Source organism: Theobroma umbraticum, unplaced genomic scaffold, assembly GCF_002168275.2.
Source record: "Theobroma umbraticum cultivar Fairchild unplaced genomic scaffold, ASM216827v3 scaffold_130.0, whole genome shotgun sequence".
Classification (NCBI taxonomy): domain Eukaryota; kingdom Viridiplantae; phylum Streptophyta; class Magnoliopsida; order Malvales; family Malvaceae; genus Theobroma; species Theobroma umbraticum.
Window position 1 is genome coordinate 4125688 of NW_018397264.1, and position 13927 is coordinate 4139614.

Consider the following 13927-nt stretch of genomic DNA (forward strand, 5'->3'; position numbering starts at 1 on the left):
TTTTTCATAATCAAAACAAACAATTACATAAGTTATACGAAAATAACTAATAAGATTTGAATGATTTCGAAATTAATCTGATTTTCAATAATAAACACACCAATGTGGAACTCCATCAATCAACGATAACAGTTGAACTTTTATTATGTAAGCATTAAGGAAACTCACCAAAGTCTTTCCTTGTCCATGAATTTTTTCTATAATTATAAACACAGAAGCTTATAGATTCTTAATTATCATTAGATATGTGTGGAAATGATAATCCACTTACATAATGAGAAACTATAATTGCTTTGTAGTTTCTAGAGGTAAACTCATAACCAAGTCCTGAAATAAAGTTAGCCTCTTCCGAAACAATAGCAGGAGGAATCCTCTTGTACTTACCGGTTGATGGGTTCCATAAAAAGTAGTCTTCATAATCAACTGCTACAAACAACAAACCATTACAAGAACCCAAGATTTGAGCGTGATAATGGCCGAAGTCATAGTCAAGCGTTACAACATCACCATTTGATCCATCATAGTCAAGCGTTACAACATCACGATTGGATCCATCGGAATCCATTGAATAGAAAGAGACATATGGATGAGACCCCATCGTGAGGTCCAGCTGCCCAACCCGCAACAAGTTTTTGCCGTGGGATGTGTTTGCTCGATGGAGATGAGATTCAGCAAAGTTTGGATCAGATATCAGAGAAACCCATGGCTTGCATACAAGCTTGAATCGCTGAAGAGACTTAGCAGGTAGGCGTGAAAGTATGTCATAAACAATCTCATCAGGTAAAAGAAGTAGCGAGGTGCTTGTCTTTTCCATGCTTCCGGTGCTAGGGCTACGTTTTTTTTTTCTTGGATTATCTAAGGTTGGAAAAAGGAGACCAGGGTTTGGTAATACATATTGTGTTCCTTAAATATGAGAGAAGGTTATTTGCTTTTAAAAAACAAATAATAAAAACTCGTGAAAAAAAATATAATTAAATTTTAATCGAATTATATTTTTTTTGATAATAAAAGTGGAAAAGGTAAAAAGTAAGAAAAGCAAATCAAAAGAGAATATCATAATATCTAAATAGATTTTTAAATTATTCATAAAAATTCAAATAAATCATTATTTATTTATTATGTTTAATCAAGTTTTAATATTGTATTATTTATTTATTATGTTTAATCAAATTTTAATTTTTTTATTTTAAATCAAATAAAGTATTTTAGTTTTATTTTGAATTAAATAAACTCTTAGTTTAAGAGTTGATTTAATCAAAATATTAAATATCATTCTATACAACATGTTGACGTATTATAATAATAATAAAATATAATAACATGATCATACTATATTTTAATTTTTTAAAATTTTTTTTATAAATATAAAATATTAAAAAGTGAAAAAATTTATATTAACGAGGGTAAAGTATATTCATTCATTTTTTTTTACGTATATATATAAAAATTTGTATTGACTAAGGCTACCGCAATTCAATAGCAGTGGTCATGATTCCCACCGAAGCCATTAGCTCAGCACCATCATGAATACAACCATAAATAAACGATCCTAGAGAACAAGCCATACCAAGGATCTTCCACCACACCAAAGAGAGTAGAAATGAAGAAACAGAAGAGATACCTTCAGATGCTGTCCACCACCACACCTCATGCACAAACCAATAACAAATCCTCATCTCTCCCAATTCCAGCCTTACCACGGCTGCCCGCAACTCAATCTCCAACATCTCTCCCACTTGGAAAATATTATTTTGATCTCACAATGCAATAAAATAATAAAGTATTGTTTCTATCTTTTTATTTATTATTCTTTTTCCAACAAAGCATTAAATTAACTTTATTAAGATATTATAATTTTTAATATAATACAAAAAAATTATATAGAGTAAGAAATAAGTTTTCACACACATGAATATTGATGGAATGTGTTAATATTTTTATGGTGTTTCGATTGAAAATTATTGGAGGTAGGTTATGATGCAAAATATTTTTTTACAAGATATAAAATTCAAACAATTGAAAATATTTTCGACAGTTTATATAAATAAAATATCTTATACTGAAAAGCATAACTTAAATCTAATACATTGCGATCTATAGTAGTCAAGAGGAAAATAGCATAAACTTTGAAACTAAGGAAAGTCTTAATGAGCAAAACAGAAATTATCAATCAAATCCATAGTACTCAAAGATAGGTTACATAGTAATCAAGTGAGGGTCTATAGTAGTCTGGCGTTTCAACAGCACGATTGAATGAGGATCCAGCTTGGTGATCATATCCGTAATAGTCAAGATAGGATACATAGTAATGAAGTGAGGACCCATAGCGGTCAAGCGTTACGACATTACGATTAGATCCATATTGATCACGCAGATCGAATCCATAATAGAATGAGAAATACGGATGAGACCTTGAATAGAAAGAGAAACACGGATGAGACCCCATCGTGATGTTTTGTTGCCCAAACTGCAACGGATTTTCGTCCTGGGATGTGTTTGCTCGTTGGAGATGAAGTTCAGCAAAGTTAGGGTCAGATATCAGAGAACCCCATGGCTTGGATACAAGCTTGAATCGCTGTAGAGACTTAGCAGGTAGGAATGAGAGTATATCATAAACAATCTCATCGGGTATATGAAGCAGCGAGCCGCTTGTGTTTTCCATGCCTCCGGTGCTTGGGCTAATTTTTTTGCTCTTGAATTGTCAAAGCTTGGAAAGAGGAGTCTGGGGTTTGGTAATACCTATTGTGTTCCTTAAATAGGAGAATTAAGAAGGTTATTTGCTTTTAAAAACCGAATAAAAAAAGAACTCTTTAGAAAATAACAATATACAATTAAATTTAAAATAAAATCGGAAAGGTCAAAAGTGAGTAAAAACAAATAAAAAGAAAATATATCAAATAAAGCCGGCAAAAGCCTTCTTCTCCTTGCATGACTAGGCTCTCTGGCTTTTTGCCATGCAGTTGGAGATTTCAAGCTGTTTTCAACTAATCCAAGAATAGGTTTCCAGCATAACACACTAAACTCTTTAAGCTCAATGCAGTGCAACATGTCCATAAAGGTTTGACAAAGTCGTAAGTTGGCTGGTAAACTCTTTCATGTTGGTTTGATCAGGATGAAAGAATCCACCTTAAGTTAGACTCTTATTGCAGTCAACAAAAGATGGAATATATAGAAATCCAGAAAATGCACGCCAGGAAATTTGAATAACATAGCAAAGACATGGAGCTCTATCATTCCAAGACAAACAGAATTCTGTTGACAACTATTTAATCATGTCTCATATATATAGTCATGATTATTAGAATTTACAATCAACTTAGCAGAAAAAGAAAGAAAGATGAGGCATACATATCAATACACCAAATGATTCCCACTCTTCCCACTTTAACCCATTCAAGAACCTAAAATGTTAAGTTATTCTTGTTGCTGAGTATTCCACATGGTCCAATTATAAACCAGGTGCATGCCGTAATCTCCACGATGAAAACCTAGGCACATAATTCATGTCAAACCACATAACAGAAATTTCAATTCATTGGCTAAAAGGCACGATATAGACAACAATGCATATATTGTTGTAGGTTTTCTAGGTGCTACAATGTTGTCTCATCCGTGCAATAAGGCACAATGCATTAGAATTCACTCTCTTATTCTTTGGGAACACTAGCATAGTTTAAAGCCAAGGTACATTCTCAGCCATTTAACACTAACAGCAACAGAGTTCTCGGTAAATACACATTAATTCCATCTTCTGATAAGTTGCTCACTTAACATACTTGGTGAACCAATTCAGCATATCTTGATGAGCTTCATCAGCGCACGACACAGCTGTTGCGTCATTAACATTGTATCTCACCGTCCATCCATGAGCACATTTAGGAAATATCTTCACAAAGCTGCCAACCTGTAAAATTAAAGATGTTAGTTTCTAACTGAGATAATGAGAGCTCATGTAGTGATAACAATGGTCATAAAGAACATGATTCAAGACATTCAGGAAACAATAGTTTAGCTGGGGATCTATCAAGTAAATAACAAAAGTCCAAGGTGAAGGAAACAGGTAGCCACAGACCTATGGTGACATTCATCCGTGGGTTGAAGAAGCAGATATTCAAACTCCCAAACTCGAGCAGGCCATAGATAACCATACCTATGGGCCAAAGTAAAAAGTGACCCGGGAAAAAGCCATAACCAACCCCAAGTAATTGGAGAAGTATTTAGTCTAGTTGATCTTATTTGCAGAAAAAGCTTACCCCACAACAAGGTGTGGTGGGTGTTGTGGGGTGGTGCTTTGTCATATACAGTAGCCAACTACCTATTAGTCCCACTATCTTAAAATAATTGTCATTTTTATTGAGGATGTACTGAAACTTATCCACAACCACTAATCAAAGACTAACATTATCAGATTCCAAATAAAACCCTTTAAACTAGTTATTTACTGTGGACAACATCAATAACAACTACACCTTTTTTCAATACATGGGTTCAGCGACTAAGGGCAAAGAGAACAAAAAACGAAAAACATCAAGTTTTCTTTGCTGTCGCCAATACATGTTATAAGTAAACAGCATTTATAATATGGAAAACATAAAACCTATACATTAACTTGAATATGTGTTTTATAAATGTCTGAATGAGTGAAATATAACTCACTGCTTATCACAGGTAAATTTCTAACTAAGAATAAGAAAAACCCAGGGTGATGCAAGGCAAGTGAGAGAATAACATCTAATTATAATCTATAAGCTTGCAGCAGTTAAAAAAAGATATGAGGGAGAGAGAGAGTTTCCTTATTTCTAGAAAATATAAAATGTCAAGTGGATTTTTGTCATTGAAAGAGAATCTGACTAGATGACAGAAAATGCAATTTTTTCTGAAACCTTTGGCTTATTAAATAAAGAAAACCAACAGCAGCCAATATTTTTTTGAGATGACAGCTAATGACAGCTAATAACTGTAAACAGATTGGGCCCTCTTACCTCAGGTTTAGCTTTTAAGATCTCATCAAACTGTTTCACAAGTGCTGGGGGAGATAGCTGGTCAATCTCAGCTGCCAGTATTGCAATGGGCACCTTCACACCTGCAAATATTTGCACATAATCATTAGTACTAAGTTAGATCCCTACCACACACACCACACAACCATGGGGGAAGGAGAAGCAATAAATCTGTTTGAGGCCAGTTTCTTTACTAACTTCAGTAAAATGGTCACCAGAGCCTAATAGTTTCTATCAGCCAATCCTACTTCAAATGTACACACAGAAAGGGATTATGATGTCCCTAGCGTGGTATAAAAGTTGTACACAGGTATTCTGTACAGTGAAACATTGTCATATAACAGAAAAAGCATGCAAAGATTTAATGCCCTCATCTAAGTTAATAATAGCTAATTCTAGAAATTATTTCAATGTGGGCATTACTAAAGTATCATAACGAAAGGCAATATTAAAGCCAGAGAGAATTTCTACAGATCATTAACGGCATTCTTTTCTAGCATAAGGAACAATGTTGGCCTTTCTGTAAAACATGGAGTTTCTGTTAGTGATCATGATATAAGGCTGGGGTTTCTCAGTTCTGGACAACTGCATGATTGGTTCCAATGAGGCAGGTCCCTAATATTGTGAGGGCGAATTGATGGAACATGAATGAGTTGGTTCCTGAAAGGTGTAGATTTGGGTTTTAAGATGTTCTTTGCTTTGTTTCTTCTGATTCTTCAATAAGGGTTGCCAAATAAGAGCTGCTCGACAAAAGATAGAGGGTAGTCATAACTTCACATTCTTGAATTTGTGTCAAGGAGCTCTAAAGTGATTATGCTTTTCAGACAATTTACACTACAGGCAAGAGAGCCTTTTAGACTAAAATGGTATAAGAATCTTCAACTAAAATGCCATGAAACCTTTAAAAACTGATCAGGTAACATGGCCCCTTGAAAATAAACTGAATCCTAATGCAAGAGCCTATGCAAAACATTTCACAGAAAGTTCAACCAGAAGTTCTGCCCTAAAGCTGCAGCAGACCTCACCATGAAATCACTAAATCAAAAACAATTTGCTAATGACATGAACAAATCATAATTGAAATATCCAAAAAATTAGAATCTTACTCTTGAAATCATCCACGGTCACAAATGAAGGATGTAAGAGCACAGCTGCTTGGATAAGGGCCTCCTTTGCCAGTTCAACCACAACTTTAGCTGAGATAATCCAAAGACTTAATATTTGCCATCTTAGGTAATAACGTGATCAAAGAGTTAAAACTACTAGAAAATATAAAGTACTTAAATCATATGCAATTGCAAAAGTATTAATCATAGCAAAGATGTGTTAATAAAACAACTTAAAAATATAATGCAAAAATAAAAACTTACCACCCCAACAGAAGCCAGCAGCTCCAATTGCTGAAACCCCTTTACTTTTCAAAGCATCAATTACTAGCTTTGCATCCTCAAAACCTTTATCCTAAAAGAGCAATTGCAATGCTTCAGAGCATAAAAATTCAAAAGCGATGCATCATTAAGCATTAGAAAATTCTCTAGGTAAAGAGATGTATAAAAATAGCAGTTACTATGATGGTGAACAAAAGCAAGAATGCACCCAGCAGATTCAACATCAGACCTACATCGAACATAAAGAAACAAAAGCCAGTCTATAAACTTAGGAGAGTCCAAAACACAATTGGAAAGAAAACAGAGTAAAATCAAGCATCTGATGAAGGTCCTTTGTTATACAACTAAATTAGCAAACAATTTTAGGTATATGTCAAAAGGCCACCAACCGGTCCATGATCTTTTAACCAAACAGCTAGAGGTCTATCAGACCTCTCAGCAACAAAGGGATCTCCATAAAGGAAGTCAGGAACCACCACATGGAACCCAGCAGCTGCAACCTTGTCTGCAAGTTTTCTAGACAATCAAAAGCAACTGAAATTAGGTTCCAGATGCTTGAACAGTTCAACTCTGGATGCCAGACAGAACAAATTACGTAGTTAAATTAAATAGACATCACAGCACCCTATCACAGACTCACTCCCATACTGTCACAATCTCATCCATGGATAGAATAATCCAACCGTGCCAAAAATCATTCAGAGGCATGCCAAATTTGCCAAATTATAATTTTCAGACTCAACATTATCATATCAGCAAATATTTACATTTTTCAAAATGTTACAATGAGAGGTCACTCTGTGCATTTTAAGCCAAGAATAACCAGTATTGAGAGGATAGAACACCTCAATATAAGAACAACCAATCCATACAACTATTTAAAAAATGGAAGCAAGATAAGTCATCTAAAAGAATTTCATATGGCATCAAGGTGAGTATTGAACTCCATATGAGATGTGCAACCACATTGATGGACTGCTGGAAGCACTCGGTGTGTCAAAGGACCTTTCTAAGTTGTCTTTCCATCAACTACTGCCTAATGATTTAACAACTTGACTTATTAGACAGTTTATTCCAAGCACTAAATTTGCCAACCCTAATTTTGGTTATAATTAGTGTTGCATGAGATATAAATCTTCCAAGGCCTATTCTGGCATTGTGATTCCAATTGGAGATTGCAATAAAAAATTGTATTTGAAAGAAAACTAACCACAATTGTAAAAGCAAGTTTCTACTTGCCCTTGTGATTGTGAACAAATCATTGCCAATCAGGGTTTTTTGTTTTTTTTCAAAATTTACCTTGTCTGGCATGGTGTTTACTGTCAAACTTAGTAATTGCAAATGAATGCAACTCCAGTCGTGATGCAAACCATGTATTAAAGCAAATGAGAACATTACACATTCCAGTATTGGCATCCTGATGATGAAAAGTTTGGGCAAAGAATTAATATGGGCAGATGAATTTCTTAATTCCTCGGAAAGTGATAACGTGATGACTTTAAGAGCTAATAACAATGGGAACACCGTAAGCAACAGACTCTTCATATTGTCAATGAAAACTCTAGATTTAAGCTCTTTCCTTCACCAGCCAGTTACCCGGTATGGTAAAGTACTTGCTAGGAAAAGAGGCAGGCACTGGAGGTGTAGGTAAATCAAACCAAAGGAAATCATGTATCATGGAATATAAGTAAAACAAAATTTCAATTATTCTTCACCATGAAAAATGAGGATAATCTAATTAATGCACCTAAACATTTGGCTCAGTGGTAGGTGCATGTATCTCTTGCTCAAAGAGCACGCTAAATCCTCCCTTCCCCCCAAGTCATAAAAAAAAAAAAAGGGAGGATAATCTAATCCATTTTTGAATGAAAAGTAAACACTAGGGCAAAAGCTTGGGTTTTGAAATCAAATCAAATACAGATTTGGGACAGCCTGTCCCACAGTAGAACAAGGAAATATCAATATGAGATTTGAAAAATATCTTTAGAGTAAAGACTACATTTTCCAGGAGTCATAGAAAAGATAATAAAGGCAAAACATCAGCAACAATTAGTTGCACATGCAGAATTAGTCTTACCTCAGGTTTGGAGCGTCATATCCTGCAGAGCCATGACAAGAACAGCAAAATTAGCAGAAGACCAAGGTGATGGCAATGATTATCATGATCATGATGACAACAAGTATCTACACTTCATGGACGAAAGACATGCAATTGCAGAAACAATGCTAAATCAAAGTAAATATATAGTAAAAAAAGCAAAACCATAATATATAAGACAAAATTCTGTTAAAGATAGATCAGAAACAAACAACCCTAACATCCTTCTGCTCTACCAATTTGTTTAAACTATCAAAGTACCTCACAGAGAATCCCATCACGAGTTTCGTAGCCAATACAACAAGTATCCATTTAATCAAATACAGAGCCCAGATGGAATATGTTTTAAAGCACTAACAAGTCAAAGCGAAGCAAAAAAAGTGTGGAAAATGGATAAAAAAAGCTAATAAAAAATTGACAATTCTAAGAGCATGTTTGGTTTAGCTTTTTTCTAATTTAAAAGTTATTATGAAGTTTTTATAAAAAATAATTTTTAAAATTAAATTAAAATTATTTGATAAATTTATTTTTATAAATTTTTTTTAATAAATTATAAATTTTAGTTAAAATTATCGTAGATAGTTTTTTTTAGAGAATTATGTTGTAATTATTTTTAATAGATGAAAAATATTTTTGAAACAAAAATAAAAATTTTTTATATTTAAAAAAAACAACTCTTAATAGGTGTTTTTTAAAAGTTTTTTTTTTAAATTTTATATTTGATTTAATTTTTACTTTTAAGTTGAAAAAGTGTAAGTCAAACAAGCACTAGAGCGAAAACACTGAAGCTGCTGAATCCTAAACGGACAATCCATCATCAATTTCACACAAAACTTAGAAAAAATATGGCCAAGCAAACCAGAAAATTAAAAAAAAAAAAGAAAGAAAGAAAGAAAAAAACCCACATCAAAGGTTGAAACAGAAAAGCTAACAAAAAAAGTGAAGAGCTTGGAATCAGGAGCAAATTTGGGGGAAATAAGTAATTACCAAAAACATCAGAGACAAGAAGAACAGCAAGCTTGGAGTCAACAGATCCAGTGACATAAGTCTTGAAGCCAGCAAGCTCCTCAACATGACCAGTTCCACTTCTGGGGTTCAATGTTGGTGGGTTTGAACAGCACTGCGGACCTGACATCGTCTTTCTCTTCTAACTCAACTTTCCCTTCCTTTGATTGTATCAAACAAAAACACACGGACAGTATATAAAGGCACAGAGACAGTGTATAAAAACACTAGTGGACCCGGCTTTGGGCTATCGGGAAAACAATAGTGGACCCCCGGGCATTGATTCTGCAATATATTGGGGAAAAGAAAATGCATCATCCCTGGCGTCACCATACTTAAAAGGTTATCCATTTTAGTAGTAAAATATATCAACTTAAAAAGGGTCATTTGTTTTTTTTGGTAGAGGCATGACATGAAACTCAAACGGTGCTGCAGCCAGCCGCTGGTGCAAAGTCATTTAAAAAGAATCTCCCTTTTGCACCTTACTCTCACCCAAGAGTTGTAGACCTGGGGTGTACTAGGAGCATTTATCTTAGGAACCATGACACGAGTCTAACATATATCTGGAAAGTTGGGTTATGACTTTTCTTTCCATCAAATTCCGGAAGCAAAATGGATACTCCATAGATTTTGACTAGTGGAACAGTTAGCCTCTTCCCATTGCATTCGCTTAGTGCCTTAGCCAAAGCTTGGAACTTTAGATTAACTTCTCTTACCAAAACATTAGTATTAAGGTTTTTTGATATTAAAACATGATCAGGTTAGCAAGTGGGGCAACTCCATTCATAAGTGACATACCAGGTTAAAAAAGAAAGGCAAGTTCATAATTGCTAATTTACTACTACTTAAAGAAAATCCTTTGACATTCAATACTAATTATTGATAGTACTGTTTCTAAGGTTTTTTAATGGAAATAAAAGTTTTGTTCAATACATTGACAATGATTTTGTGTTGTTTTTGTGTAAAATATTTTCCAGATCTACGTTAAGAACCTATTTAATAATTTCTTGGAGTTTTATATAGGGAAATAGGAGATTGCGAGGAATACATTCCTCCATGTTTCTGCAGGTGGAGGACTTGGAGTTTGCTTATTGGAAATTTGCAATTGAAAATGATTACCCTTGACACTTGGCAAAAATTTACCTATTTAGCTCAATTGAATAAACCCAAATTTTAAAACCTTCCTAAACTGCGAAGGATTTGGTTACCTCGAATATTCCAATCAAATGTTGTGAACATTTCAATTGAAATCCCAATTTCCAGCAAGAAAATAAGTTATTACCGCAAAAAGCTAAAAATTTAATGATGCAATTGATCTGCACATGCCAAAAGCAGCCAAGCAAAGTGCAGCTTATTGCCATGATATGAAGCTGGAGCAGAATACAAGTAAAATGCATATATAAATAGTTTTCATGCCTGAACAATGCCCAATTAGACCTTCTAGCAATGTCTAGGGAAGCTAAACAAGAGATAATACTGAAATCATACAAATGAGACTACAACAATCTTTGGCCTTCAGTCCAATCGTCTTGCAAACAAGTACGCGCCTTATCATGGTTCGTTATCAACTTCTATCATAAGAATTTTCATCACTTGACATACTTAATAAACCAATTTAACATATCATCATGAGCCTCCTTGGCACTCTTTACAGCTGATTCATCCTCAACATTGTACCTTACTGTCCATCCATGTGCAACCCCAGGGAAAATTTTCACAAAGCTATCAAACTGTTAAAAGTAGTCATGTAAAATAATAATCAATATGAGCCATTCTTCATTTAGAACCACAAGTATGGGAAGCAAAGAGTCTTATTTATGCTTAGAATGTGGCAAATTTCTAAAACAAAATAATTCTTTTTCTATGTGGAGTTTTGGAAGAATGCCATATTCCTTATTAGAGGCTTCATCAAATTTCTAATGATTTTGTAAAACAGTGAGTTAAAAACATGCTTATTTGAGGAACTCCAATTACCTCAGACTTTGTTGACAACATGTCTCCAAACTGTTTCAGTTGTTCTGGGGGTGAAACATGGTCAATCTCAGCTCCCAATATAGCAATTGGAGCTTTAACCTCTGAAGCAATATCCCAATTTGCCATCAGTGACAAGCATTTATTTATAGAACTTGAAAAGGCGAAACTTACCCTTGATTTCTTTTTCTGTTATGGGACCAGGATGCAACACCACTGCAGCCTGTATGTCATCCGAACTTGCTAAATTTACTACTATCATCCCTGATGCAAATGCAAGCATCCAAAATTTCAGGGTTCAGCTTATCACCTAGGTCCACTTTACAAGAGATATTTAGCGTTTAGGAAGGCAAAAAGGAACCAAAGTAATCTACCTCCCCAGCAAAAACCTGCAGCTCCAATGGCAGACACACCTTTACTTTTCAAGGCAGCAATTACTGGTTTTGCATCTTCAAATCCTTTTTCCTACAAGATAAAGAGATACAGACGGAATTACTGAACCTAAACATTGTTCAAAAAATGGCTATGGGTCATTCTTCATATGCTCAGTTCACTAGCTTTCCCATCCATTCACTTTCTACTGATAATTGCCTGAATTAACAATGCCAATATCAATGCTCAAGATGATGAGTTGACAATATTTCCAAGCCACTTATGCAATATTAGCAATCAAATGGTAGTTTTGCTCATGATGCCTAGTGACAACAAAAGCACCACTCTTTCCTCAACCAACAACCTGATTTTCAATTGCTACCCCTGCGTTCTCATTTTAAGAATCATCACATAGTATTTCAACGATGAACTGTCCTATGATTCTGCCAGCATAACAAGAAACTAACCTTGTTATGAACTTTTCTCCATGCTTCTCGATCAAATTGAGGATTATCGATATCAGCAGGATCACCATTGAAGAAATCAGGAACCACCACAAAGTATCCAGCCGCAGCAACTTTGTCTGCGAGTTTCCTTCAGGTGAAAGTAAGCAAATATTAACTTTTTATGAAACAAGAACTTAATCGCCATAGATAACATGATTAAGTTACATGGACTCATATGTCGAGTAAACATCGATTAGTCTCAGGGGCTGTCACAGCTGAGAAGAAAGATCCTGGAAGTGTTTTTTGAAGGCATTGGTAAATTTCAACAGTCTAGTTTTTACCACAAGTAACTATCTTGTCTTTCAAGGATCTTCTGTTACGTTGAAATGTCTGTTATTGACTTTTGACTGACATATTTTAGCAAGGAAACGTGATTGATTAACTGCAAGAAACTTTAGGATTAAGCGTGACAGGTGTATACAGATAACAACAAAGTCTATTAGTACTTCAAGCACCAACAAATTTGATTAACTATTTGCCTCGAAGCAATGCATCTAACTTTACTTGATTCTACCATAAACAACCATCCAATCAGTTTCCTATATCCAATCCATCACACAGTGAAAAAGCAAGATCATAGTGGTAATAATCAATCCAGTTATCCACCCATACCTCAAATTTGGCACTTCATATCCTGCAAAATATTTCAACATAACAAACCAATCAAGTCCTAGCTATCTTTCTCGTTAAAAAAAGAAAAGAAAAAACACCTTAAACAGAAACCAAGATAACAGTTCAAACCAACTACACTAATCAAGAAACAAGGTAAACAAATTAAGCATATTGATGTTAGACTCATAAAATATCATTGAAATCCGATACAAAAATGGGAAAGTTTAATGATTTAGAAAAAAAAAGGGTTGTTACCAAAAACATCAGAAATAAGAAGAATGGCAAGCTTGGAATCAGGAGGGCCAGTGAGATATGCAGTGAGGCCACCGAGTTCCTGAACCGTCCCTGCTCCATATGCCGCGTTCTTGCTTGGTGGGTTCTCAAAGCACTGGGAGCTTGACATTTTTATCTTACAGATTTTAACATATACTACGTTTCAACTTCCAAAGACAGTGGAAAGTGGAAACAAAACAGAAACTGAAGTCCTAGTACAAAAGCTGCGGAGGAAATGATCAGTTGACGTTTTATGGACAAGGGAGTATAGCAACGTCACGGCTTTCGTCATAGGAACCGCACGTGGTTACTTGTGGCAACTATTGATGAAAGATTTGGGTTTGTAACGTTTGTATGTACAGAATTAAACCGTCACAAAGCACAGATGCATATAATGAAAAGATTTTGTAGCATGTATTTATAAATTAATCTTACTCATACTGAAATTCGGTTTGTGCCACCTTCAAACTATAGATTTTCCTACATTTTTCAGTAGAAAAAAATGTTACATTATTCACTGTAATATGTGATGGTTATTCCATGCCGTGGCCGAAGGCCCACCTTACAATGAAACCCCAAACACAGGCCACACACCACATTTAAACTTGAAAAAGAGCGAAAATGACAATTGCGAAAAGTCCAAACGACGTCGTACGCACTCCAAATGAAGTTGAACAAATATAAAAGCACTGTGGAAAGCCC

The 13927-nt window shown here is 34.7% G+C and overlaps 3 protein-coding genes across 3 annotated transcripts in view; all 3 read right to left on the reverse strand.

Moving 5' to 3' along the window:
- LOC110421457 (F-box/kelch-repeat protein At3g06240-like) overlaps positions 1–814 on the reverse strand; it is a 3234-nt gene extending 2420 nt beyond the window's left edge. The window contains exon 1 of the mRNA XM_089784417.1: positions 272–814. Within this exon, the coding sequence (XP_089640543.1) occupies positions 272–814 (543 nt within the window). The remainder of the gene's footprint in view (positions 1–271) is intronic.
- A 2686-nt stretch (positions 815–3500) lies between these two features.
- LOC110421518 (endo-1,3;1,4-beta-D-glucanase-like) lies at positions 3501–9683 on the reverse strand. Its single transcript, XM_021435119.2, has 7 exons — positions 9474–9683; positions 8466–8487; positions 6778–6904; positions 6371–6461; positions 6107–6196; positions 4983–5083; positions 3501–3904 (listed from the first exon to the last, which is right to left on the reverse strand). Exons 1-7 carry the CDS (start codon positions 9619–9621, stop codon positions 3764–3766), a joined length of 720 nt encoding a protein of 239 aa, XP_021290794.1. The 5' UTR covers positions 9622–9683; the 3' UTR covers positions 3501–3763.
- Positions 9684–10872: 1189 nt separating this feature from the next.
- On the reverse strand, positions 10873–13445 carry LOC110421519 (endo-1,3;1,4-beta-D-glucanase-like). Its single transcript, XM_021435120.2, has 7 exons — positions 13208–13445; positions 12953–12974; positions 12302–12428; positions 11837–11927; positions 11637–11726; positions 11466–11566; positions 10873–11221 (listed from the first exon to the last, which is right to left on the reverse strand). The coding sequence occupies exons 1-7, from the start codon at positions 13353–13355 to the stop codon at positions 11081–11083; spliced, it is 720 nt and encodes a 239-aa protein (XP_021290795.1). The 5' UTR covers positions 13356–13445; the 3' UTR covers positions 10873–11080.
- Between the last annotated feature and the right edge of the window lie 482 nt (positions 13446–13927).